This window comes from Numida meleagris, chromosome 1, assembly GCF_002078875.1.
Source record: "Numida meleagris isolate 19003 breed g44 Domestic line chromosome 1, NumMel1.0, whole genome shotgun sequence".
NCBI lineage: Eukaryota > Metazoa > Chordata > Aves > Galliformes > Numididae > Numida > Numida meleagris.
Window position 1 is genome coordinate 180,594,644 of NC_034409.1, and position 26,971 is coordinate 180,621,614.

A 26,971-nucleotide genomic window follows, 5' to 3' on the forward strand; every position below is an offset into this window, starting at 1 on the left:
CCTATAGCCCTGGAAATGACACTTGAGACTCCCGTACTTTTGAGATATATTTTCCTGTGAGCTCAGCCTATGACCCTGCATGGCCATTGGCTTCCACACCGAGATTCACACGCTCCTGCTTCAAACCCTTCCCCATGTGGCACCTCAGCAGAAGCAGCCCAGGGCCTAACTACAAAAATACCCTGCTCGTTTATTTAACATCTGCAAGAGGTCTCAAGAGCCTCAATGTTCTGTAGGTCTTATTAATGAATTAATTGGTACCGCTTCACCCATGTTCTTCTTATCATCCAGAGGTATCTCAGGAAACTTCCGTACATCTCGCCACCAGATCTGTCTGCTTTGTTACTCTGCACATGGTCCTGGAGTCTGGGAAGTCATTCCTGAAAGCATTATGCCTGTAAATACGAATATAATGTCTGTAATAAACAAATACAGCAGTAGCATAAAAACAAACATAAAACCTGTAATTCATAATGCAGAATTTCAGTGGCCTCAGAAGCAGCCCAGATGCTGCATGCTGTGTTCTGCCAGTTCTGTGCCCCTGCTGAAATCCATGCCCTGTTATCCAGATGAGTGAGCTGTTACCTAAATCAGAGGAAAAAAAAATCCTTAATGCGATGTTTCAAAGTGTTCCAATACCCCAACCATCCTGTGGGGCTCGAGGGCAGTAACTCTTGTGGGTGGCTGTGAACTTGGGCAGCTTTTAATGCTGTTTGCAAAAGGCACATAAAGACACGTAGCAGCTGTAGCTGCATTAAGAACTGCTGGCACCAGATAAGATAGTTTATGAAATTAGATGAAAGTGCATTCATCACCCCTCTGATATACTCTGTACTTTACCATCATAGTTCTACCTAAATCTGTGGCCAGCCCTGTCTCTTGTGACCTCTCTGCTGTGGGTACTGTTTGGGTTGCACTACAGCCTAGAGAGCCCTTTGTGCCGCTCCAGGAATGCACGCGCCATCTCCGTGCTGGGGAGTTGGCAGCCTGCTGAGATAAGAGAAGAGGAAATGGAAGGCACCCAGCAGCCTGCGTAGGGACAGGGAAAGCTGCGGCAGCCCTCCTGAAAAGCATCCCATCACAGGTTAGAGCTTGGAGTGATGGTAAGCGTCCTTTGGGTCACTCGCCTGCAGCTCTGCTGACAACAGAGTGGTCCTGGGTCAAGTGCAGGCACAGGCTACACATATTCAGCAAATTCCACTTTTCATATCATGTTTGCTGCATGCTTATCACATGCAGCCAGCTTAAAATAGAAGCATTTAAGAAACTGCTGCCATCTTAGGCCCTCTCAGCTTTGAACAAAGGAGAAAAAAGTCTTCAGAAATTCAAAGGCGACAACCCCTAGTTATTGCTGGCCTTCGCTGCGTGCTCACTGCTGAAGGTCAGGCAGGCACTCAGGGCCACATCTGGCAGCAGTTTCTCAGCTGCTGGAAGATACTTGAGTGCTTAAACCCAAATACTGCAGCCAAAGACAACTAGAGTCATGCAAGCAAGCAAGAGCCTGACTACTATTTTGCTTGTTGCTAGCTTAGTATCTCCAGCTCTTCTCTTAAAGGCCTGAATTCCACTCAAGACCCTTTCTGTTTTACCTGATGACTGTTTCTTTGTTTGATAGTGAGCTGATCTGGGAGAATCCACCTCCCGTCTACCTGCCACTCTCCCATACTGGCTGAGGCAATCATGTCCAGCCCAAGGATCTGTAGGAAGACTGGCAAATCAATCATGGCACCACTCACAAGAGCACAACCTTCAGGCTGAATATTAGGAAAAATTTCTTCTCGGAGTGGTGAGGCACTGGCACAGGCTGCCTAGGGAGGTGGTGGAGTCACCGTCCCTGGAGGTGTTCAAGACACGTGGAGATGTGGCACTGTGGGCATGGTTAGTGGGCATGGTGGTGGCAGGCTGATGGCTGGAGTAGATGATCTTAGGGGTCTTTCCCAGCCTTAGTGATTCTATGATTACATTCCGTGAAGCTCTTGCACTTGGGCACAGCCGCAACTCATGGGACTGGAGATCTGAACACATGGAGACACAGAAAATACTGAAAATCAGGAAGGATGTGGAACAAGTTTCTTCGATCACACGCAGTATGCCCTATCATGACGACCTCTACCGGCTTTTCCTTTCTAAAATAAAATGGAGCCTTTCCTCCTTGTACCGTGAGTAAAGCCAGGCAGTGGGAACCCTGAAACACAAAATCTTAAGCTCTGAACTACTCAGCGGTTCATTCTAAGTAGCTTCACACTAAACAGCTTCAGATCAGGTAGCTCTCACTTTTCATGCTGGCATTTTGGGTCCCTCTGAGATCAGCTGAGTTCTGAATGTTGCACATGGGCAAGGTGCGCACCTGGAAGAGTCCAGCTTCCACTCCACCTGGGAACCTCCTTAATGTCCAGTTTTGCAGTGTTCAATGTGCAAGCACATAAATAATCTTTTACATCTGGTTCTCAGCATCTGGGAAATCTATTACCAAGCTTGTTTAGAAAGCGTATTTGATCTAGGTTCTGGCTGGAGCACAGTGTCTGCATTTCATCTCTCCTCATCCTGTGCTGCCCGGCTGTTTGTGTACCAGCTTTCTGTGTAAACAAACCTGCTCCTGCCTGATTCATTCAGCAGTTTCACAACCCGGCATCTGTGACCTTGCAATTCCCAGGCCTCTCCTGGAACACAGCTGATTAAAGGAGAGCCTGTACTACCCCACAGCTGTCTCAGTACTTCACAGCAATGGGAAAAGGAACAGAAAAAGAGGACCACAAATTCATTTGAATACAATGAAGATACTGTTCCAGCTCGCCCAGCTGTGGCAATGACATTAAGGAAACCAAAGAGTTTGTTCTTTGATTTTCATACCAGCACAAAAGCTTTAAAAAGCACAGACGCAGCGTATTGCTCTGGTCTCCCTTATCCCTGTTGCCACGTGGCTGGCTCAGCCTGGCTTGCATGCTGCAGAATTTTTTGGAGGTGTACAAAGTGATTTATTTCCCTGCTGAACTCCAATGGAAAATACAGCCCAGAGAGCAGAACTCAGCCATCTCTGCAGCACCCACTGTCCCCCTGCCCTTCCTTTGGAGACCTGCTATGCTACCTGGTCCCCTCCTGACCGTCTTTGGGCTCTGATCATCCCCAGGAGACACCAACAAGCAATTAACCATTCTCCTGAGCCTACAGAGCTGCTTCTCGTAAGCACCATCCAGCATCGGAGTAACAGAAAACAGGCATGAAAAAGGAGCAAGAGGAGACGTGGCAGATGGCTTCCCACACCCCATGTGCAACGCAGGTTCCTACCTCAGCACATCTCTCCAACACACCGTACTGCCTACCAGACCGCCCCAATGCTCCATAGCCAGGGAATGAGGAAAACAGAAAGGTAAAGCATGTAAAGAGAGCTTTGAGTCATACAAAGTGTAAAGAAGTTCTTTAAAAGGAGCCTACAGGAAAGATGGGCAGACAGTTAGTCAAGGAATGTAGTGACGGGACAAAGAGCAATGGTTTTAAACTGGGGAAAAAACACAAAAAACAGAACTACGTAGATTCAGATCAGATATTAGGAAGCAATTTCTCACAACAAGGGTGATGAGGCCCTGGCACAGCCTGCCCAGGGAAGCTGTGGGTGCCCCATCCCTGGAGGTGTTCCAGGCCAGGTTGGATGGGGCTTTTGGCAACCATGGCACGGAGCTGAAACTGGATGGTCTTTAAGATCCCTTCCAACACAAACCATTCTACAATTCTAACTGAAAGATTGATTTTCTTACAGCTCCAATAGTTCAATTTCAGGCACCTTCACAATGCCACCTGCAAACTCACTCTGGAGAAAGATTCAACAGCTGTGTGAAGGCAAATGCCTCTTCACTAAAGTGCATTCTGTCATCTCTGTTTGCGGGAGAGATTTTCACTAACACAAAACCCAGGCAACCAAACTGATTAGCAGATTGTAAATTAGTTTAACAGCAAATTACATAAATAAGCCTGCTATTGAAATGCAATCAGCTATTTTCAAAACAAGGGTTCCTCTTTTAACATCTGCAGTAGGTGGAACAGTTCACATCCCAGTGAGGAAAACGCTGTCCTGTTGGGTGACATTGATGTTCATTAGCGTCCCTGTGATTGCGCTGCTGGGTGAGCTGGCAGCTGGATAACTGCACATCCCTGGCTCTCAGCACCGTCAGAGAGGCACCAGCTATTTAGGTAACTTCAAATGCTCTCTAGTCACACCTACGGCTAATCTTGGCCTGAAGCATTACAGATGCAAAATCGGGGGGCTTGTAGCACTCCATATGTGAAGTACCTTGCACTACCCCAGAATTGTGCCTAGATGTTGGGTTTCTTCCAGGATTGCTATAAATTAGCTAAATATTTAGGGAAGGCCCACAGCTTGAGTTGTGCAAGACATCAGATAAGGTTAAGAATGCTGTATGTTGGATTTACAGCTGGAAAACAGTTGAATTTGTCCTAGAACTGATGGGGCACAACTGTGTCCCCTGCAAACCTACACAGACCAAAGCAGGAGCTGAGCCAACCGACCTGCAAGTGGCTCCCACCGCTTGGCTGGCAAGCAACAGGTTCCCATAGATATGCCATTCCCATAAATGTGCCATTCTTATCTATTAGCAGCGTAAACAAATAATCACTAACAATAGGCAATGAGGGAAATGAAGCATCTATTGGTGCTTCTGATTTTGGGAGCAGAATATAATTTTAGTAAAGGCCTCTTGAAGATGGAGCTCTACTAAGCTAAGATGTCCGTGAACTTTTGTAAATGATTTTTTATTTTCCCTTCTTCTAGTTTAAATAATGGTTAATGATCAGAAATAGCTTTACATAAATTCTCCACCGAAGGACAGCATCAAAAATACTGTTGTATTCACGGTCATGTCTATTTGTAAATAGAATCCTAGACTCACAGAATCTTAGAATCACAAAGGTTGGAAAAGACCACTAAGATAATTGTGTCCAGCCCATCCCCACCATGCCCACTAACCACGTCCCTCACTGCCATACGCCTCCTTTTTGTAATACTTTTTAAAACAAAACCCAAATATTCGAAACTGAGTAAACCATTACAGTGATGACTATTAGCAGAATGAGGAGAAAAGTAAGAGAGAAGGGCCCCCATGTATATACTTAACAGAAAGCTGAAATTAGAGAGTTGAGAGAAGAATAGAGAGCGCTTTTTCCAGATGGCAGGAGCTGCAGAGGAGGAAGAGCACGATGGCAAGAAGCAACGAAGGGAAGCTCACGGTGGATGAAGTCGGATGAGAACAGACACTGGGAGGCATGCTTCCAACACTTCAGGTTACATAAAATTATCTTTACCATTTATGTACTTCCCTCTTTTCTTTCTGGGTGATGCATATTACAGACAGAGCTGGTAGTGCTGCTGGTAATTACCACCTCTTGACAGTTCTTGTTACAAGATCCCGCTTTCGGCTGCTCATGAGTTAGTTCAATGTTACTCATCCAAGCTGAAATGTCTTCTGCCAAGGGCTGGCCTTGGGCTGATTCCCCCTCCGTTTTCTTTTAGGAGGAGGGAAGGGGAGGGCAGTTTCAGTAAAAATGGTTCTGTGGTTTTCAGGGCAAGATTAGGCAACCCTTCATTTGAGCAAGAGCTTGAAAATTGGCAAAAGTCGGGGAGGTCACCCCGATGCCAGAAGACATAGCCAAGTTTTAAATGTGTTTTTAAAAAGCCTCAGCTCAAGTACTTCAGCAGGGACTTGTCAGATTGGCAGATGGGCTTGAAGAGGGCTGTGCCAGCACAGGGCATGTTCATCCCGCACTAGCTTCCAGCACCAGCAGGGCTGTCCCCAGCAGCCACCAGCCTGGAGCTGTGTCCCCCCACAAGCGGGGCTGCTGCTGGGCTGGGGGCTGGAGGCTGAAGGGTTCCTGGGGCAGGGAGCAGGGAAGCAGGGCTGGGTTAGCAAGGTTTAGAGGTGCTTGATTACCATCCACTGAGAACAAAACTGTGATGAAATACAAGGGTTGCTCCGAAAGTAATGCTTCCTATGTTATTATGTTGGCCCACATAATCAGTGGCGGATGTTGGTGATACAGCAGTAGAGACTGAACCTTCCCACCAATATTCTGTTACATTTTGTTGCCGTGTGACAGATGGCAGCAGAGGGGCAGTCTGACAAATGGCATCTGACACAAAGTGTGTATGAAGCAAAGATGTGGAAATGAATTCCTCCATGTGGAAAAAATGGCACCCACTGGCATTCATCGATGCTTGCTGAATGTTTATGGAGGCAAAACAGTGGATGTCAGCACAGTGAAAGCTGGACTGCATGGGCAACATTTTCCTAGCAATGGCATCGCCATAGCAGCTGTGAAACAGTGAGTTGCCTCTGCTGGCACGGATTTTCACAAGCGTGGCATGCAGGCTGTTGCTCATTGCTGGCAAAAATGCAAAGCTAATGGTAGTGACTGTGTTGAAAAATAGTGCTCTCCCCTGATGGATCACCACAACTTGGGATCAGCCAGACTTCTCTGCTGTCTGCCATGCAAACTGTCCCCTCACACTGCAGGGGAGATGAGAAGAGGGACATGGTGGGCAGCTGGACTGTCTGTTCTTGCCTTCCTTGCTGCCTGGAGTGGAAAGAAGAGCAGCTGTTGGCAGGCTAGACTGCACAGGGATGAGGAAGGCCCTAAGTTCTCATGTTGCTACCAATCCTGATGAAAAAGAAGAACCCAGAGAAAGGCGAAAAGCAATGGCACTAAGTGCATCATTTCCCATATGTCCTTATGAGCTTTCTCTTCCCCAGACAAGTCAACACCCAGTCTCCTCTCACACCACACCAGATCCTCACTCCAATATTTTCAATCCAGCTCCTGTATCTTCTGAATCCTCCCAATTACTCCACCCCAGTGACAGCACCTTGGAACCCTCCTAGCTCCTGCATTAAACCTATCATTGATCAGCCTTTACACAGTTTACCTCCATGCTCCAGTCATCCCTACGTTTCCAATAACCCTGCTCACCTTATGAGTTATCTGTCTTACCCACTCTGTCATCCACGCTGCTGCCCACCTCTCCAAGATATAGGTCCCAGTATTATCCTGACACCCTTCTCCAGATTCTGTTGTGCTCAGGGATGGTCTGTATTGTCTTTCAAAACAGCATGGCCAGCCCGCCCAGTGACAGGTGGCTTAACCACAGGGCTCCTGGCTGGTCAATGCCATTAGCACACAACTGTGTAATGCCATGAGCTTGGCCTCAAAGTATGGTGAACTTTGAGGTAACTTGTATCACAGTTAGGCATAGGAATGCCATGTTCATAAGCAATACTGAAAAAGAAAGAATAAGGGAAAGTTTCAGGACTGACTTTTCCACAATTTCCTTCCTTGTTCCTAGAAAATGCTGTTCTCAGCCCAGTGTTACTTAGAATATATGTGTGACATCTTTTGTTAAGGTCAGTATATTCCAGCTTGATCTGCTTGATCTGAGTGGTTTGAAAGTTCTAAAGATGTGAGCACAGATGAGATGACATGGAGAAATGCAGGCTGTGCTCATGTCAAGCCTGGAAATCTCTTGGCAATTTTCTCCATCAAAAAATGATGGTGTAGGAATGTAAAGGCTCAAAGAAAGGCAGCAAAGTGGTGAAGGTTGTGGACCAATTTCAAGCAGAGGATACTTCAGCAAGCTACAGTTTTTCATTTCAAAAATAGAGAGGACTAAGGAGAAAGTGCAAATAGAAATTAACAATAAATAAATAAAGAAAAATAGTAATAGGAAGAAAATGAACAGGAAACAAACACCTCTTCTGACTCAAAAAGCATGACATCATATGAAATGGGCAGGGACGTGAGAGGCAATGGCTATTTGCACAGTGTGCAATTAGGCCAAGTGCTCTGCAACTCTTCACCACATGAGGTAGCCAACACTGACATGTTTGCTACGGGTCAGGAAAGCATTCAAGACTTCTACACCTTCCCTCTAGAGCATGGTTCCTGATAACACTGCTGTGCTCTGCACTTCTAACGCTGTGCCCATCCTGTGCCTGCAGCCCTGCTGCTGGCGATGCGGGACCCATGTCACAGAGCTCTGCTCCAGGAGTGCAGCTGTTCCCAGGGACACTGGGAGGGGTTGCTCAAAAGTGCCCTGTATATAAATATGAAACAGAAATCAGAAACCAAAACAAAGTTTACTAAACTGATGTAGATAAACAGATCTAAATAAGATTTTCCAGTTGTTCTCAAGGTTTTACAGTAGTGTGAAACTCTAATAATGACTTTCATTGTGCAGTGACACAAGGAAATCTGAAATACTACTATCTTTCAAAAATTAATCTTTACTCCGTGTCTCTTTGACATAGTATGATCTGTTGCTCATTCAGTTTTCAGTATGCTTCTGTTAGGAGAATGATTTGTAGCCACATTTATTTGAAGACTGCATTACAGTGACTAGGCATAAATACTGCATAAGAGGAGGCAGTTCGAGATTGCCTGGCAACTTTCAGTCTCTCAATCCCATGACTGATAACTTGGCAATCTTAATGTGGCTCTTCATGTAGGGCAATTTCTAAACCAAATAGTATAATATAAACCAAACAAGCCAAACCTGAGATAAGTCCTTCATTGCCTACATGTTATTTTTCAATTCCATTCAAGTCCCCAGTGCTGTCAAAGTGCCAAAGTTTCAGTCAGTGTGACTTTTCATACTGAAAAATCATCTTTGCTTAGTTTAAAATGGAGCTGTCGCATCTCTGCTGGCAATAGGGCTGATGTTTTTCTCGAAGATATCAAAAACCATTGAAATTTCTTGAGGTCTCCCTGAAAATTTCTGGAGGGAGATAATACTGTTGAGGTGCCATGAGTCATTGCCATTGGGATAGAGTGAGCCCTCAGCAAGTTTGCTGATGATATGAAGCTGGGAGGAGTGGCTGACACATCAGAAGGTTGTGCTACTAGTCAGCGAGACCTGACAGGCTGGTGAGTGGACCAGAGAGGAACCTAATGAGGTTCAACAAGAGCAAATGTGGAGCCCTACACCTGGGGAGGAATAACTACAGGCATCAGTACAGGTTAGGGATGACCTGCTGGAGAGGAGCTCTGCAGAGAAGGAGCTGGATGTCCTGGTGGACAAGTTGTCCATGAGCCAGCAGTGTGCCCTTGTGGCCAAGAAGGCCAATGGTATCCTGGGATGCATTAACAAGAGCGTGGCCAGCAGGTTGAGGGAGATGATCCTCCCCCTCTGCTCAGCCCTGGTGAGGCCACATCTGGAGTACTGTGTCTAGTCCTGGACTCCTCAGTTTAAGAAAGACAGGGATCTCCTAGAAAGAGTCCAGCAGAGGGCCACAAAGATGATAAGGAGCCTGGAGCATCTCTCTTATGAAGAAAGGCTGAGGGACCGGGGGCTGTTCACTGTAGAGAAGGCTGAGAGGAGATCTTATCAATGCTTATAGATATCTACAGGCAGGAACCAAAGAGGATGGGGCCAGGCTCTTTTTGGTGGTGCCCAGTGTCAGGACAAGGGGCAAAGGGCACAAACTGGAGAACAGAAAGATCCATCTGAACATGAGGAAGAAATTTGAAGGTGACAGCACTGGGACAAGCTGCCCAGAGATGTTGTGGAGTCCTTCTTCGGAGATATTCAAAACCCACCTGGATGTTTTCCTGTGTAACCTACTTTAGGAAACCTGCTTTAGCAGGAGCTTGGGCTATGTGATCTCCAGAGGTCTCTTCCATACAAGTCTGTGATCCTGTGATCTGGCATCAGACTTGCTGTAGGGTGACAGAGGATGCCTTTGGCTGTGGTGCCTGAGCTAGTGAGGTGGTGCCAAATCAGAGCTGTGATGACCACACCGTGGTCAAAAGCCCACAGGTGCCCACACAAGAACATCACCAAAAGCCAGAGCTCTGCAAGGCCCCTCAGCACACATGTCCAGGAGCACCAACCATGGCAGCTTTTCATGACATCTCAGACCCAACTCATTAAAATGGAGGTATATTACGCCTTAATGTGCATCATCTGCTTTCTGAGGTGCTTGGTGCTTCCAAAGGCTCTTCCTTCCCTTTGCATACAGACAGGCAGGGGTTTGCCTGGGAGTTAAGAGGAGAGCAGGCCTCCTGAGTGTCTCCAGCACTTAATTCCCTTGCTCCTCAAGTACAGGTGAGTGACCAGAGGGCAGAAGGAAAATGAGTCTGCTCTGGGGACAGGCAGCAGTTGGAGATGCAGCTGAAGCTGCCAGAGAGATTTCTTCCTTTTTTACTACTGCAGAACAAAATACATTTACAAAAGAATTGTTTAATCTATCATTAAAACATCCATTGATGTAGAAGGTTGATACGTATCTTAATATCACTAAAAATGACACGTATATGTTAACACTGATGGTATTAAAATTTTCAGAATTAAAAAAAGCTAAAGAAACCACACTAAATTTGTAAATATGCACCATAAAATACATAGAAGTAGCTTAGGACGCTAGAATTATTCCAAACTAAACACAATCTAAAAATAGTAAAGCAAAAGCTAAATTTAACAGAAATCAGATATATGAAGGGCCAGAAAAGAATAAGCTAAAAAAAGCTTATTTGCTTTGACTCTTCTAAGAGTTATTTCAGGATCTTAAACACAATGCAGATTTATACTGAGCTGGGATTTTTGGGATGAATTATCTCTATATATTCTTCTCTTTGAGGTTTTGGCCTTTAGATGTTTAACCCTGGGCATTCACGGGGCAGTCACATAAGATGGACATTCCCAACCGACCTATGGCTAGATGTTTTTTCCAGGAGGAAAAGAACTGAGGAGAAAGGACATTCTTCAGTTTAAGATATAGTCAATTCAAAAGCTGAGCACTGCTGCACATAGGAGAATTTTGGTTGAATAATGAAATTTTAAAACAAAGCTGAGAAATGTATGCTGCCCATTTACTTTTCCCTTGATAAAACTAATGTTCAAGCACACATTCAAGTAAATGTAATTGTTGATGAGAATCTCTTCTGGCTTTCAAAACATCAGCAAGAGGATACTCAGGCTGTTCATTCTGGGCCTGTGCTGATGTGTGACCTTCTCAAAATTAATTTGTGTGGTTGCTGCAATATCCAAAACAGCACCAAGGTTTTGAATTGCTTTTGGAGTCATCTTATTCAGCTGGAAGTCCATGATTTGCTGAATGTGTCAGCCATCCGACTGCTATGTTTGCTACATTTTTCTTCTGTATGTGGGTAGCTGATGTGAACTCCATCTGCTTCAAAATTAGACATTAAAGTGGTTTTTTTTTCTTTCTTGGGAGACAATTTTTATTCATCTCATAATTGTTCACATAGGTGGGATGAGGACTCTGCTTGGTGGATGGAGGGGGAAGACTTGTTTAGATCACTTCAAACCCATTGCTTTGGAAAATGCACCAGAATTAGGCCAGAAGAAAATAAATAAGGGAATTGCCAAAAAGTTCACGAAACAAGACAAAATGTTCCCTCTGCTCCAGTTTGTAGACTGCTGCATTTATTCTGAGTGAGAAGAAAATATCAAGTCCTGTTATTTTTCTGTTCTGCAGCAAATGACAGATCATCCCAGCTGGTTACACGGCGAATTTCCACTCCCCACATCAATGCTGACGCTCTTCCTGCCTCTCCCCCAGATATCCATAACTGTAAAAGCTGCTGTTCACATGACACAGACTGACTCAGTCAGCTCCCAGCACCTGCCCTCACAGCCCTGTTCTGCCCTTGGTCTCATTTCAGAAGTGCTGATGTTGCAGGCCTGTCCCACCGGTAGGCCTTCACCAGTGGGCTCTCCAAACCACTCAGGCTCAGCCTCCTGGCACACAGCTCCAAGCTGTGTGGTTTTCTGAAACACTGCAGTGCTCTTCAGCAGAAATAGCCCTTCTGGGGGGTACTCCTGTCCTTAGGTCTCAGGGGGTGACTCCTATCTGCACAAGGGGTTCTGGACCTACACAGGATCCTTCAATCTACATGGGGTCCTGAGCATATCTCTGGGGGGGATGCTGGGAATGAGCTGCTGGTGGGGCAGGAGATGATAGGATCATGGAATGGCTTGGGTTGGACGGGATCTCAACAAACATCGAGTTCCAAGCCCCCTGCTGTGAGTAGGGTTCCCAGCCACTAAATCAAATCAACAACTAGATCAGGCTGCCCAGGGCCCCATCCAACCTGGCCTTGAACACCTCCAGGAATGGGATACTCACAGCTTCTCTGGGCAGCCTGTGCTAGTGCCTCAGCACACCCTCAGTGAAAAACTTCCTCCTGACATCCTAAATCTCCCCTCTTTTAGTTTAAAGCCATTCCTCCTTTGTCCTATCACTATTAGACCATGTAAAAAGTTGCTTTCCTTCCTGTTTATAAGCTCCCTTTAGTTATTGGAAGGCCACAATGAGGTCTCCCCAGAGCCTTCTCTTCTCCAAGCTGAACAAGCCCAGCTCCCTCATCCTGTCTTTGTAGGAGGAGTGCTCCATCCCTCTGAGGTCTCAACTTCTGTCCCCTGTGGGTCTCTGCTGCAGGGAGGGCAGTGCTGGCAGGCTGCAGCATGCCTCACATGCTGGCAGCAGGATGGAGGGCTCGGAGCAGACTGGCATTGCAGCATTTGCATTGCTTTCCAGTTCCTCCGAGGTCTCAGGTGGAAGTTATGATGCAACATGAAGGTTAAAAAACATGGGAATGTTCATCATGCAAAACCAAATGCAGTTTGTTGGAGGTCGCGCGCTTGGTTTTGTGGTTTACTTAAGGCTGGAAGCAGTGCTTAGAGGGCCTCATCATGGCTCTTCATTACACTGCACAGAGCTCCCAGTTTATTGGACGTTGCAGCAGACAAGTGTCATTTACTTGTTTAGGATCAGAGTGATCCACTCAACACCAAATCCCTCGGCTGGCTCCAGCAGCAGGGCAACTCCAGCAGGGATCACCGGGTCTGCTGGGAGGGGTGTCTGCTAATACCAGCTTCAGCAGCTCTGTTACATTATTTTAAGTCAAGAGCGAGGAGTAACATTAAGGTAACAGATGTAAGTGAATTACTGCTGTAATTGGGTGGAAAAAATCCCCCAAAATGGAGGAATCCCTTTAAAGGATGTATATCCTACTCCTTCTTCAGCTGTGCTTCAACGCAAGCACCATTTTCTTTCAAGACAGAAAAATAAAATAGGAACTAAAACAAGAATTGCATTATTACTTGCAATTATTGCATACCAACGGCAGTCTGAAAGGCTGCTCATTTAACTATACTCCTTTTATCTACTCATACTCTGTAAGGATGCACTTGATTCAGTTTTCCTTGAGTTTCAGCTATAATCATGCTCTGATGATTGAACTAAACCAGAGAATGGGAATTACATGTATTTCTGACACCTGGCCATCACACCCTGCACCGAGGAATCACTGCAAAGGTATCTTAATGATTTCTTTTAAGTGATGACTGCACAATACTTACTGAATGGATGAATCAAGCAACTCACCTGTCAGTGAAATCATTGTAAGGTAGCTTTACAGGATTAGTAAAATCATGGGAAATAACAGATTAATGACTGCGTTTTCATTGATATAATTGCACTGGGCATGCCTGCGTGCTTAGTTGCACCTTTTCAACAGTGTTTTCAGTCGTGAGACTGACCACAGATTTCTGTTTCCCTTGTCTCCCTGGATAGACTTGTATCAGAGGTTTATGCTGAGCAGCAAGCAAAACCAAAGAACATCTGAACATCCCAGAGAAAATGTTCCAGGGACTGTACTTCATGTAATCATTCATTTCTACAACTGTGATTTGATTCAGCAGCATTTTGCTCCCATTTCTTGATAGAAAAACATGCATTATATTTAAAGCAATACAGAGTCGAGGCATCCTTTGGCCCAGAACAAGAGATATCTGGCTTCTAAGAGTTTTCTGGCACGCCTGGGTTTCGTGACAGACTCAGGTGCTGCCAACCCTAGAAAGGTGACACCACGGAGGAGTCAGGCCCCAAAAGCACACACTTGAAATACCTCATGTGAATGGCAGGCCAGGCACACCTGGGCTCCAGTGAGCCCTCTCCAGGTCAGGTTTTTGCTCATTCAGGAAATATCTGGGTAGATCTTAGAATCAATCATAGAATTGTTTGAGTTGGAAGGGACCTTTAAAGGCCATCTGGTCCAACTCCCCTCCCCTGCAGTGAACAGGAACACCTACAGCTCCATCAGGTGCTCAGAGCCCCATCCAGCCTGACCTTGAATGTCTCCATGGATGGGACATTGACCACCTCTCTGAGCAGCCTCTCCCAGTGTCTCACCACCCCTATCATAAAAACTTCTTCCTTATTATCCAACCTAAATGTCCCCTGTTCAAGTTTGGAACCATTTCCCCTTGTCCTACCTTAACCCTACAGTTTGCTTTTTTTATTATTTGTTACAAAACAAATTGCCTTTTAGGAATGACTTGTCAGCTTTCAAGGGGAAAAACATGAACTGGTTTGATAAAATGGGTCATCACAGCAGCAAACTAGCTGTACCCACTTCACAGGTGGGACATGCGAAGAGAAGAGGTTTGTTTAACACCTGTGCTCCATTAGAGTTCAGTACCTTGCTGCTGTGGCACACCCCTCCACTCCTCTCATGAGTGACCACTACCGGGCAGAAGTACCAAATCTCTGGCGTTACTTTTTGCTTTTCTGCACCAACTGAAAAAGCTTGTTTATAAAACATGAGGATATCTTTACTCTCTCATTTTCCATATCAATAAATCAAGAGAATCTGTGCATTCTATAGATCAGGCTCCTTGATTGCTGGCACCAGGTGTGGGCTGGGTATAACACAGTTAACGACCTCAAAGGCTGAGATGTTGGCTTTGCGCAAGACGGAAGCACACGTGTGCTGGCGAGCTCTCTGCTCTCTTGACTCAAACACTACTTGAAGGGAACAAAGCGTTCTCATCTCTCTATCCAAAAATAGAAAAGGGAGAGACAATACTTCTTCAAGTATTTGCCGAAGTGATAAGGGAGACCAACAGAAACCACTCCCAGCTGCTCGGCTCGAGTTTCAGCTCATCTGAACACAACCTCTCCCGTTCCAGTGCTGACGCTGCTCACCCCACACGTCCCATCCCTTCATCGCAGGGTAGAGAGGAGCTGCAACACGGTCTTGTCTGCCTTTAAAAATAAAAACATTTGAGGAAAAAGTGAGAGAAGACTTACGAAGGAAGCGACAATCTCTTTGATGGTAGCGCTCACGCTGGCGTGCCCCAGCTTGAAACCTCGCCCGCTCGCATATTGTTTGCTGTACGCTCAGTTCACTGAAGTACATCTTCAGGGAGAGGCTGTCTCCTGAAAGCTCCAAGATCTATCGCTTCCTGTCTCCCTTATCAGCTGTGCAAGAGGTATATTTAGAAACAAAAGGCAGTGCGGCAGCTCTGGCAGAAGGGGTTGCGCATACTCAAACCTGCTTCGGAAAAGTCAGAACAGGTCGTGCGTGTCCCAGCTCAGCCCATACTGCAGACTCGGAACGAAGCAATAAATTACTCGCATGCATTTAGCACCTTTCATCCCGAGAGGGCCTGAAGTGCTTTCCCTGACAGCAGCTATCGCGCACCCATGCATGAAGCAGCGCCCGCGGGGGCACGCGGCAGCCAGGTGGGCACGGCGCCGTGGGGGACCCTGCAGCCAAACCAGGTGGGCACATGAGTTAGGCAGCCAGCTGGGAATGCAGCCTGGCACAGCGCGTATGAAATAGCCCCTGCTTGGCAAGGAGTACAATGAGTTATTTGAAGACCCCGAGCCGAATGCAGAGCATTTCATCTTAACTCACTGGAATTGCTCCAGAGTCCCAAACAGGTTTATATTCCAAAAATTGCCTTTCAAGTCTCATGGAACATATTTGTTTAAGGGCATAACTGCAGACACCAGAAAGACAACTATAAGAGAGACCTTCCTCGATGGGAAATTAAAAAGGGAAGAAAGACATAAGGGGAAAGTGGGAGGGAACATGCCCCTCCTTAAGGGAGCCAGATACCCATAAACAAACACTGCTGTATGTCTGTGGGCCATCACTTTTACCACACTGCTCTGCACTGGGGAACGTGCCGAAGATCATCCCATTAGAAAAGACCACACACTTCTTGTGTTGGATTTTTTTCCCCTCTTACCCAGTTTGATGCTTTTGTTTTTGCCAAGATTGGTATCTGGGCTTAGCTTCAAGCTCAACAGTAGTTCCCTTAGAGCTGCAGCCAAAAATACATCTTTTCCACAAAGGCTGGAGAACTTTCAGGATGATTTTACTTCCCTGCAGGAGGTTTTTCTCGGACTAAGTGGGAGCTGTGCTCAATCTATTGTATCTTGGCCATGCTCGGGCTCTGCTCGCTGTCAGTTCTGGCGAATCGAACACATGCGGCGCGTTTGGCCAGAAGACAGATAACACTAACGTGCCCTTTACCACAGTGGAGATATTTCATCCAGTTTATTAAAGCAGCCAAGCCTAATTACAGCAAGTAAGCATTTCCAACAGAAGAGAAAAATCTTAGAATCACAGAATCATAGAATGGTTTGGGTTGGAAGGGACATTTAAGGATCACCCAGCCCCAACCCCCTGCCCTGGGCTGGTTGCCACCCACCAGCTCAGGCTGCCCAGGGCCCCATCCAGCCTGGCCTTGAGCACCTCCAGGGATGGGGCACCCACAGCTCTCTGGGCAGCCTGTGCCAGGGCCTCACCACCCTCTGAGTAAAGAATTTCCACCTAACATTTAACCTAAACCTCCCCTCCATTAGTTTAAAGCCATTACCCCTTGTCCTGTCACTACCACACTGTGTAAAATTCAGTCCTCCTCCTTCTTGTAAGCTCCATTCAAGTACTGAAAGGCCTCAATGAGGTCTCCCCGGAGCCTTCTCCAAGCTAAATAAGCCCAATTGCCTTAACCTTTCTTCACAGGAGAGGTGCTCCAGCCCTCTGGTCATCTCTGTGGCCCTCCTCTGGACCCACTCCCACAGCTCCACATCCCTCCTGTGCTGTGCGCCCCAGGCCTGGACACAGTGCTCCAGGTGGGGCCTCACGAGGGCAGAGCAGAGGGGTAGAAGATTGGGTGACTGAATGACTTCTTTAGCAGAACAGGAACCAATGCTTGTAAAAACAAAACTGGACAAACGTAAATAACAAATAAGTCTTTTTCCCTTTCAAGCAACCCGCGTGATTGTCCATCAGCAGGAGTTACTGCAGGACGATGTAGATCTTAGTAGAGTCAAATCTGCACGTTTCTGAATTGTTTACCTGAGCGAACGACAAATTGCAGAAGGAAGGAGTGACTGCCTGAACCAAAGATGGCAGGTTGTGTGTGTGAAGTTTGCCTACTATGGGATATAAAAACTCTCTCACTGTTCCGGTAGCAGCCTGGACCCTATGCAAGCCCAGCATGCAGTCCGAAGGGCTGACTCAAGACATAAGGCCAGGGACTTCTGACTTGCAAAGCATACTGAGTCAGCTTCAAGTGCCTGGGCACCAGCTCAGCACCAGATACGCCGTTGCTGCTGTTCTACCAAAGGATGTGTAGGCACAAGGGCTGTGTCACAGAAGTGGTTATACTTGAGCATGGAATAAATCCACATGTTAATACGTTTTAAAACAGCCTGTGCACACCCATGGAGACAGCTTACATCTTCAAAACAAAAGAAACTCCAGCGACTGTCATGGGATTTGGGGGATGGAGAAGCAATCCAAAAAAACAGCTTAATCTCTATTTAAAAAGAATAACCCAAGCAAGCAGCGTAGCACACTCTGTATCAGTGCATCGTGGCTCTCAGTTACATCGGGCACCCATCGGGGCCTTAATCGCTGCTAGGAGCAAACATCTCACTCCGTAATGCTCCAGCTCTGCTTCCTTTGCCAGATGTGTGTGCATGCACACATTGGACCCTGCAGTTCCAGAATGTGCATACACAAAGATGCTTGGACCATCTGTTAAACCAGAAGGTAGGCCTCAAAGTAGACAAAGCTCACCTGAAGCCAACTTCCCTTATATTCTAGCATAAAAACAACAGATGTGCTCTCATAGGAGAGGGAAGTGAGTAGCTGGGAGGAGTGGCTGATACACCAGAAGGCTGTGCTGCCATTCAGCAAGATCTGGACAGACTGGAGAGTTGGGCGGGGAGGAACCTGATGAGGTTTAACAAGAGCAAATGTAGAGTCTTGCACCTGGGGAGGAATAACTGCATGCATCAGTACAGGTTGGGGGATGACCTGCTGGAGAGGAACTCTGCAGAGAAGGACCAACAGCAGATTGGGCCATGAGCCAGCAGTGAGCCCTTGTGGCCAAGAAGGCCAAATACCATCCTGGGGTGCATTAACAAGAGCGTGGCCAGCAGGTCAAGGGAGGTGATCCTCCCCCTCTGCTCAGCCCTGGTGAGGCTGCATCTAGAGTACCATGTCTGGTTCTGGGCTCCTCAGTTTAAGAAAGACAGGGATCTCCTAGAAAGAGTCCAGCAGAGGGCCACAAAGATGACTGGGGGCCTGGAGCATCTTTATGAAGAAAGGCTGAATAACCTGGGTCTGTTCACCTGGGAAAAAGCAGACTGAGGGGGATCCGATAAATGTTTATAAATATCTAAAGGGAGATGGGAGGCAAATGGATGGGCCCAGGCTCTTCTTGGTGGTGTGTAGTGAATGGACAAGGAGTAATGGCTGAAAACTTGAACATAGGAAGATCCATACAAACATGCAGAAGAACTTTATGTTAAGGGTGATGGAGCACTGGAACAGGTTGCCCAGAGAGGTTGTGGAGCCTCCTTCTATGGAGATATTCAAGACCTGGCTGGATGCCTACCTGTGTGAGCTACTGTAGGATACCTGCTTTAGCAGGGGGTTGGACTCAATGATCTCTTGAGGTCCCTTCCAGCCCCTGCAATTCTGTGAACTTGGCCTCTCCTACCCCAGTCACTTTTTCTTTCTTTCCAAGGGGTCTGTAAGTCCCCAGGAGTTAAATTGACGTGCATACATGTTTCTCCAGAGGCAGCGCAGCTGATTAGTGTCCACATTCCTCTTCTGTCATTATTCATTTTAGTGCTAACTATGGTTGAAATGCTCCTGCATCACCTTGAAACCTGAAGATTTGAAAATAAGCAATGATCATAAAGACTTTGTAATCGAGATGGGTTTTATTGCTTTTTTCCTTATAAGCCCAAACCAAACATCATGGTGCTTGTAAAGAGCTGAGTTGTCTTCAGGCACAAAATTAATGAACGCATATATGTGTCCATATATAGGAACATTGAGAACTGCTGTTTGACATAGAATCATAGAATGGTTTGGGTTGGAAGGGACCTTAAAGCCCACCCAGTTTCAACCCCTGCCCTGGGCTGGTTGCCACCCACCAGCTCAGGCTGCCCAGGGCCCCATCCAGCCTGGCCTTGAGCACCTCCAGGGATGGGGCACCACAGCTCTCTGGGCAGCCTGTGCCAGGGCCTCACCACCCTCTGAGTAAGGAATTTCTTCCTAACATCTAACCTAAACCTCCCCTCTTTTAGTTTAAAGCCATTCCCCCTTGTTGTGTCATTGTCTTTCCTGTAGGCCTCCTTTGAGTACTGGAAGGCTGTAATGAGGAGCCTGGAGCCTTTTCTTGCCAGGCAGAACAAGCCCAACTCACTCAGCATTTCTTCATAGGAGAGGTGCTCCAGCCCTCTGAGCACCTTTGTGGTCCTTCTCTGGCCTGCTCCAACAGGTCTGCATCTCTCTTGTGCTGGGGGCTCCAGGCCTGGACACAGTGCTGCAGGTGGGGCCTGACGAGGACAGAGCAGAGTGGGACAGTGCACTGAGTGCAGCAGAGGGACACGCAGTAAACCATTACCTCTCGGTAACGTATTTGTGGGATTAAGTCAATAGAATAAAATGCACACCTCATACTGCATTGCAGAAATTGTATTCCCACTTCTTGGTGATGCCATTCAGTAAAACTCACCCAAAACAACACTGTTTTGAGAACAAATAAGAAACACTTAAAGAAAGCTTTACCCCCAAAGCACTTTGCAAAAGTTGACATTACCATGCTCCTATGAACCAAGCAAGACCATGCAGCCCCGCTTCCCCATGCTGAGATGCCCTGCTAAGGGCTGAGCAGAGCCAGGCAGGAGCCTGCTTCACCCCAGGCAGAGCACCCGGCAGCACGTCTCTGAGTGCATCTTCATCCTTGCCTCACTGTCACCAGCGCGGTCACTTCAATGGCGCGGCCATCTGTTATAAGTTAGTGACATTAAAAATAAAACACAAGCAAATGTGCAGGCAGTTCACAGGGACAAGCCCACCAGATGTCTTCACTTCATTAGAAGCGAGGCGCTCCTACAGCAGCTGCGGAGCAGCGGCCAGCGCAGCGGCACGGGGCTGCTGCCCTCACCAGACTTCACTCGCTGCTTGGTTTTCATGGCGAGCATAAAGCAAAACGCACATCCAACAGCAAGCTGTGTCTGCAGTGAGATCAGCTGTCATGAACCTGAGCCTGGCTGCCATCACAGCTTTCTGTGTAAACGCAGCTTATTTCCCAACCCTGGGCTAGCACACAGCTGAGAGGAACTCTGGTATCGGCACTGCTGTTTGGCTGACGGGTTTTCCAGCATTCTTGCTACTAAGCTGCAAAGAGAAATTTCCGGGTTTTGGTGCTTGCTAGGTTCCATAACTCTTAGAGGAACCTGCATCCATACAGAGCCTCCCAAATGTAATTCACCAGGTGCCCCGAGGACGGAGCAGATGCCTGCGGGTCAGAATCCTTCTGCGCGAGTAGGAATGCAGAGAATGCTGAGAGGAATGATCTCCTCTTCTCTATTTCCAATGGGAACCAGGTACATATCTGAGCGTCCAACAATAAACACGCTTCCAGGGGAGACTCTGCAGTATTTATCACTGAGAGCTCTGCTTTTCCCGAACATTACTTCACGCTCAGAAGGGTATTTTGTCTTGGAGAAAGACCCTGAAATGCCGCTAACAGCAACCTTTACCAGGAGTCACGCCGCAAAAAGCAAAAATTAAGGAATGAAGGAAAGCGCAGTTGAAAAAGGCCCAACTCTCCGCTCCAGGGGCAGCAGCGCTTCGACCTGCCCGCCGCCGTCACCTCACACGCAGCCGGCCCCGTGCAGCTGTGGAGCAGCACTGGGAGCACGGCCTGCCCCCCGGCCCCGCCCGGCGCTGCTGTGTCACACAGCTCAGGAGCGCGGTTCTGGGATCTTGCCGTACACCCGCTCACTGCGGACAGTTAAACCCCGAATGACAGCAGGACCTCTGGCCGGCCTGCACGTCCCTCTTCAGAGGCGGCTGATGGGGAGGAAAGGATCGCGGTACCTGGGGAAGCCTGGCAGAGCTCTCCTGTCAGTCTGCATTACACTGCAGGCGTGAAGCGAGATGCCTGCGGAGTGCTGGAGGGGAGGAGCCCCGGCTGAGCGCACCTGGCACTGCGCATTCCTCTCGGCCAAAGCCTGCAGGTGATAGTTACATCGGAGCACGCAGGTGGGGAGGAAGCACAGTGATTAAAAGGCACTAACGAGTGGTTCGGAAAGAACTTGCATAGAAAAAGGAGAAAGGGCATTTCAGGGGGGACAGAATATCCCAATTTTAATATATTTTATTGTTGTAGGACATAGAAAAAGAAAAGTCTCTTATGCTCACTCTTGACCATTCACACTTTTTCTTTCTTTTTTAATGATTTAATAAGACACGCCTTGCCCCAGAAGTTCTAATACGAGCCCCTTTAATAAACTAAGTGCCAGGATGTGAGTGACCAGCTCCATCCCCAGACACTGCAACCACCACCTGCCAGCCTGTACTTGTAGCCTTCACTGTTAGGACACCTTCATTACAGAGAAGCATGTCAGGAAAAGGAAAAGCCCTTGAGTTTCCCAGAGGGCAGCTCTGGGAGATGTACGGGTGTTTGTATCCTTATTCAACACACTTCCTCAATTCATTTTTTTCTTTAGATGCAAACCCCCTCACTTGTTTTAAGAGACACAGAGTACGGAACATGCCGTGTTGGCACAAGTTCCTACTCTGAAGACTGGACTTCTCAGATATTGGTTTTCCCATTTCATGTCAGCCAGGATTCTCCTTGCAGATGTCTTCCTACGCTGCTCGCATCTTGGCTCAGAGGGTGCAGCAACCATCAGCAGTAAGCAGCGGTGATGACAAGGGGCAAGCAGCACACCTCGCCTTTGCTGCAGGAGAACAGAGACGATGGATACGGATACCGTAACTAAAATGGGTGCGCCCACTTTACCTCAGAATGAACCTCCCAAACAAGGAGGCTCTCCTTGGAGACCAACTATTTCTGGCTTAGTAAAACCAATACTTTTTATTTTTAAACTATGATGAAAATATATCAGCAGGAATTCCCAAGTGAGCCCTGAACACCTGGACTAGATATCCTGCTCTGCTGTAACACAGCGCATTTGGGGCTGCCTCAGAAGATCCCTCCTGCTGCAATATGTCACCACCTTATAAGTAGGAGATAGTGATATCAGCAAATAAAATCGGGGCCTTGCCACACCCTGGCACTGACTTTCTGCTCCCAGGTGTGAGGTAGGATAGGCCAGGTTTTAATTTAAAGGATCTGAATGAGGCTCATGAGTAAAAGACACTGATAGAATCATTGAGCCCTGGACTTTTATCAAAGAAAACGCCTCAACCCTGCCAATTCAATGCTGTTGTGCATTTCAGTGCTGAGCACCAATAACTCTGAAGGTGCTAAGATGCAAATACTCTATGACTTCCACTATCAAGAACTGCATAGCATAAAAAAAATACAAATTTCTGTTTTAGAGGTCAAAATTAGTGTCTCCCATCAAAACTTTTTAATTTGTACACCTTCAAATTATGTCATTGCATATTTCACATTTCGCTAAGTCAAAGCTTGGGAATGAAAATAGTGTGCCCTTATGGATAGTCTGCCACAAGTTACTGCGGAGGCTTTGAGTTAACCTTGCAAACCCATCTGCAAGAAGTGGATGCTTGCCTACGGAAGGTAACGGATTTGCTGTCACCAGCTCTCCCCATCCTGCCACACACAGCTGCAGCGCTGCTTTCTACCAGCTGTACAAGGTTCAGTGCAGTCACTTTCCTTCCTCACTGCAAGCACACTGAGATGTAGACTTTAAGCTTCACTGACTTCAGTGGGACCCCTCTGTCCCCTAGGTAAGCTTGTACACGACGCCTGCAGGACTGGAGTTTCTGATTACAAGAGCTGTGACGAGGGGGACGAGAGCAGAAATCAAGACAGGAATTCAACAACTCAGTGCATCCATCTCGCTGGAGGAAATCAGTATCTTTACCTCCTACTAAATGTTAAAAACAAACAAAGATGCTTAAGCACAAAGTATATATTTATACCAAATAAAACAACTGAAAAAGTATTACATAAAGAAAAATAATGTAACAGAACGTACTTAGGTACCTAACTTACAGTCATGCTCATATCTAAAAAGTAACATTGGTAACTAATATATGTAATTTTTGACAAGGGTGCATTTAAGAGTTCTCTAACATACAACATTCTAAATGTGTAGAGTATTTTTTTTTCCAAGATACAGAAAACAAATTATTTTACACAGGCACACCTGTTAATTTGAATTAAAAAAAAAAACAAACATGCTTGTAAGTGAAAAGGTCACTTTAGTACTAATTTACCAGATGTGTGAGAGCTATGCAGTGTTAATCACGTTGAAATCGTCTCTTCTCCTTTTGCATTGGTGAGCGCCAACACTGAATGGTACACTGTTTGATCCACGTGGCTTACTGACACTGCTCCCTGTTTCCAAGCAGTAGCCCTGCCCCGGTGTTGAACAGCACAGCCCCATCCGTCTGCATGTAGTGTATTCATACCTAAAAGCCATTACAATTATTACAATGATTTGTTTCAATATATACATCAGTATAAAATACTACCCCAAACACTTTCGCATTTCAAACAGTTTTAACCACTTCATCAAACGATGCGTTTGCAGAAAAAAAATAAAAAATAAACCAAATTAGTGTTGATTGCCAACAGTACAGCATGTCTATGGTACGCCTCCTAATAAATGAGAGAACGGAAATGTCTGAAAATCAATTAAAATAAGAATCACAAAACAGAATTAGTGTTAGAACAGTTCAAGGATTCCCAGTCTGTCAGTATCCAGCCCGAGCAGCGCTACCCAAGTACAGTATAAGCCATTTAGTGTTTTCACAACGAGAAGGAAACATTCAAATATTAAAGCTGTGACAAAGGCACAAAAGCAAGGAAAGAACATGTGTTCTGCAGACAGCCACGCTGCACCACGGCCCGGCACGGCGGGAGCCTGCGCCCAGCGCGCTGTATGTGCCGTGATACCCGCATACAGCTGTGGAAGACAACTGAAATGGAAACAGTTCTCAGTTTCCTTGCTGTTGTGGTTTTATGTTACACCACTCAAGTTAGAACAGCTTAGCGTAATTTGTTTTCCTGAAGGGGAAGAAGAGAGAAAAGTTCATAAGGAAGTTTAAAAAACGCTACTAAAATCCCTAAGTTGGACACAATACACTGCTTTAGGAGCTACCGTGTCATTGCACAATACAGAAGTGGCCTATCGATGGCTGCATTACCGTGGAGCAGAAGGTATTGGCCATCGCGTTTCAAAAATGGGTCTTCTAAAACCCGCCAGCATTCCTTAACAAGCCATAAACCAGTCTGCGGATTTCAAATACTACTAGCCTTATGTGAAGTAGTAAGTATACATTTCTAGTGGCAAAATTCAAATCTCTGCCTCTGCTGCTTCAGTTCTTAAAATGAGACTTTTTTTTCAGAGCTTTCGTTCTTTCCATCATCCCGAAGCACGTTTCGTTCTGCAGCATAAAAATGACAACGATCGTGATAATATGGGTTATTTGCTTTGCTATTCCATTCCTAAGATGGAAAGGTAACCAGTTTCTTTAAAAACAGAATAAAAAGCCATTAAAATCTCCCTCTGGGAGAAGTCCCCTCTCGCTGGGATTTTTCTGAAAACCAGGTTTCATGCTTACAGCATCTTTACAGTCATGTTGAACACCCCTGGAAATAAAGGCTGACGCTGAGAATGGCGACAGGCCCTTAATTACAGAGGTGCTAACTGCTGACACTATTTCTCATTAGAAAAAAAAAAAAAAACACCAAAACCCCAGAAAATGTCATAGCTTATACTGAAAGTTTGATTCATGCTCATTTTGTTCATTTAAAAATACTCTTTGGAAACTGTCAACTCCTGCAGACAACTTAGTGATACATCTTTTCCTGTTAAAATAAAGATAACTCATATTCACCTCTACCCCATGCTAAGCTCTACTGCTAATATACACTTCATTACTTGCTCACGTCACCATCTAACACGTATCTTTACAGACTTCTACATCGTGTCCAGGGCTTATTTTTCACCTAACTGAATTTGACAACTATTACACGTCAGAGTTTTTACTGAGGATTCTTGTATTTTTGGTGTTCTAGCCTTTTCATTGCAACTTAAGAGTGATATTGAGAGTTCAGACTATTTTCCCATGCTAACTCGGGAGAAAGTTTTCAGAAAGTTTTTTCCCGTTAAAGAATCTAAACTCGTTTAGGTACAAAACTGAAAACCGGAAGAGAGATTGGACGCATCGGTCACTGTAAAATTGTTTCTGCTACTTTAAAATGCGTTTTAAAGTTGTACATAGCACACTTAGATTCTAATTCAATACCTTGCAAAGAAACATGAAAAATAAGCCACTGGTCATGAGTTCTAATGATTACATTCAAAGCTAGCCTTTAGAAAAAATAAAAAAGTTACAGGCAAAACGTACTGCTTTATGTACTCACTAGCTTATCGCGCTACAATAGGCATGTTTTAGGTATAAAAAAAGCAGACGATTCAGATTTAAATAAGACTATGTGAAATCAGAAAAAACCCTTAGATTTCACTATTTAAAAAAAGAACACCTAGAGTTACTTCCCATCCTATAGCTACAGTTAAATCAGCTAACAAAAATAATCAAACTATTTTTGACAAACAAGAGTTAGGCTAGAATAAGTGGCAACAATCAAAGTTCATATATGTTTCTATGTAAAATGACTCATGATTTACTATAACATGAAATATGAACAAGAGCACTTCGTGGCTAATGAAGGAGCTACTAGTGGAAACACTTAATGCAGTTAAACAGTTTTCAGCCCTCCTTTAAGTCGTATCTCCAAATCAGTATTGACTTCATTTGACCAGATACATCATTTTTGGCTTGTCACCCCAGTATGTCACGTTTTACCACTTTCCACAGGCAGCAGGAGACAACTAGCTGAGCAAACTACAAGCAGTGACATGCAAAAATTTACTCTCAAATCTGAGTACTTAGATAAAAATGATATGCAAGCGCACACTAGGACAAAAGGAATGGCATTCGTCATTCAAATAGGCTCATCGTTCCCTCCCCCACCCCCCAACAGTAGTTGCAACAGCAATAGAAAAAGATCAAGAAGATGTCTGTTCTTCAGAGTCAACTGTGGAAGAAAGTCAGCAATATATAACAGCAGCGATGGACAAGGAAGAGCAAAATGAAAGAATCTTGCTGAATATTTGTTCATTTACTTTTTCTGAACACAAGCCAAAGTGTGCCACACTGGCTTGTTCTGAACTTCAGATACAGATGTCCTATTCTCCTTAGATCCTTCACAGATTTAGAATTCAGTCTCCCTGAGGCCCCTATAACCAAGTAAGAAAACTCTCTTTATCTAGCTTGGTGGCTGCCAAGACAGATTCCATGTCGTTAAGGATGTCAGAGCTCAAAGCCTCTTGCAGACTTGGCATCAGTTCTTCTCCTTCTATATTCATCCCATCTCCTTCCAGTGTCCCAAGGTCCACATTTGTCCCTGGAATGGCTTCAAGGTAGTCTGGGAATCGGTTCTGATGGGACGGTATGTTACTTTGGCTGATACTGTCACCTAGTTAGAACACAAAGCAAGATGGATATTCAGTTTACTGGGAGTACCAAACCCACAATTTATCACAGCTGGTTAAAGGTTAATCCTGGATCTCTTGCATCACTCGAGCACTGTGATTCATAGAAATCCATCACAAAA

At 45.8% G+C, this 26,971-nt stretch overlaps 1 protein-coding gene and 1 long non-coding RNA gene across 10 annotated transcripts in view; both read right to left on the reverse strand.

Annotated features, from left to right (window-relative positions):
• LOC110389913 lies at positions 35–16,105 on the reverse strand. The gene is made up of 2 exons (XR_002433444.1): positions 15,117–16,105; positions 35–395 (listed from the first exon to the last, which is right to left on the reverse strand). It is a non-coding gene; the product is annotated as an uncharacterized LOC110389913 (long non-coding RNA).
• The window catches only part of YAP1 (Yes associated protein 1), an 83,852-nt gene continuing 80,062 nt past the window's right edge, over positions 23,182–26,971 (reverse strand). For 6 of the 9 annotated variants that reach the window (XM_021381049.1, XM_021381042.1, XM_021381025.1 and 3 more), the window contains one exon: positions 23,240–26,833. In XM_021381049.1, coding sequence (XP_021236724.1) covers positions 26,595–26,833 — 239 coding nt within the window. In that variant the 3' untranslated portion in view covers positions 23,240–26,594. Of the gene's footprint in view, positions 26,834–26,971 lie in introns of all 9 variants that reach the window. The other 3 variants (XM_021381034.1, XM_021381004.1, XM_021381055.1) reach the window with 2 other exon arrangements.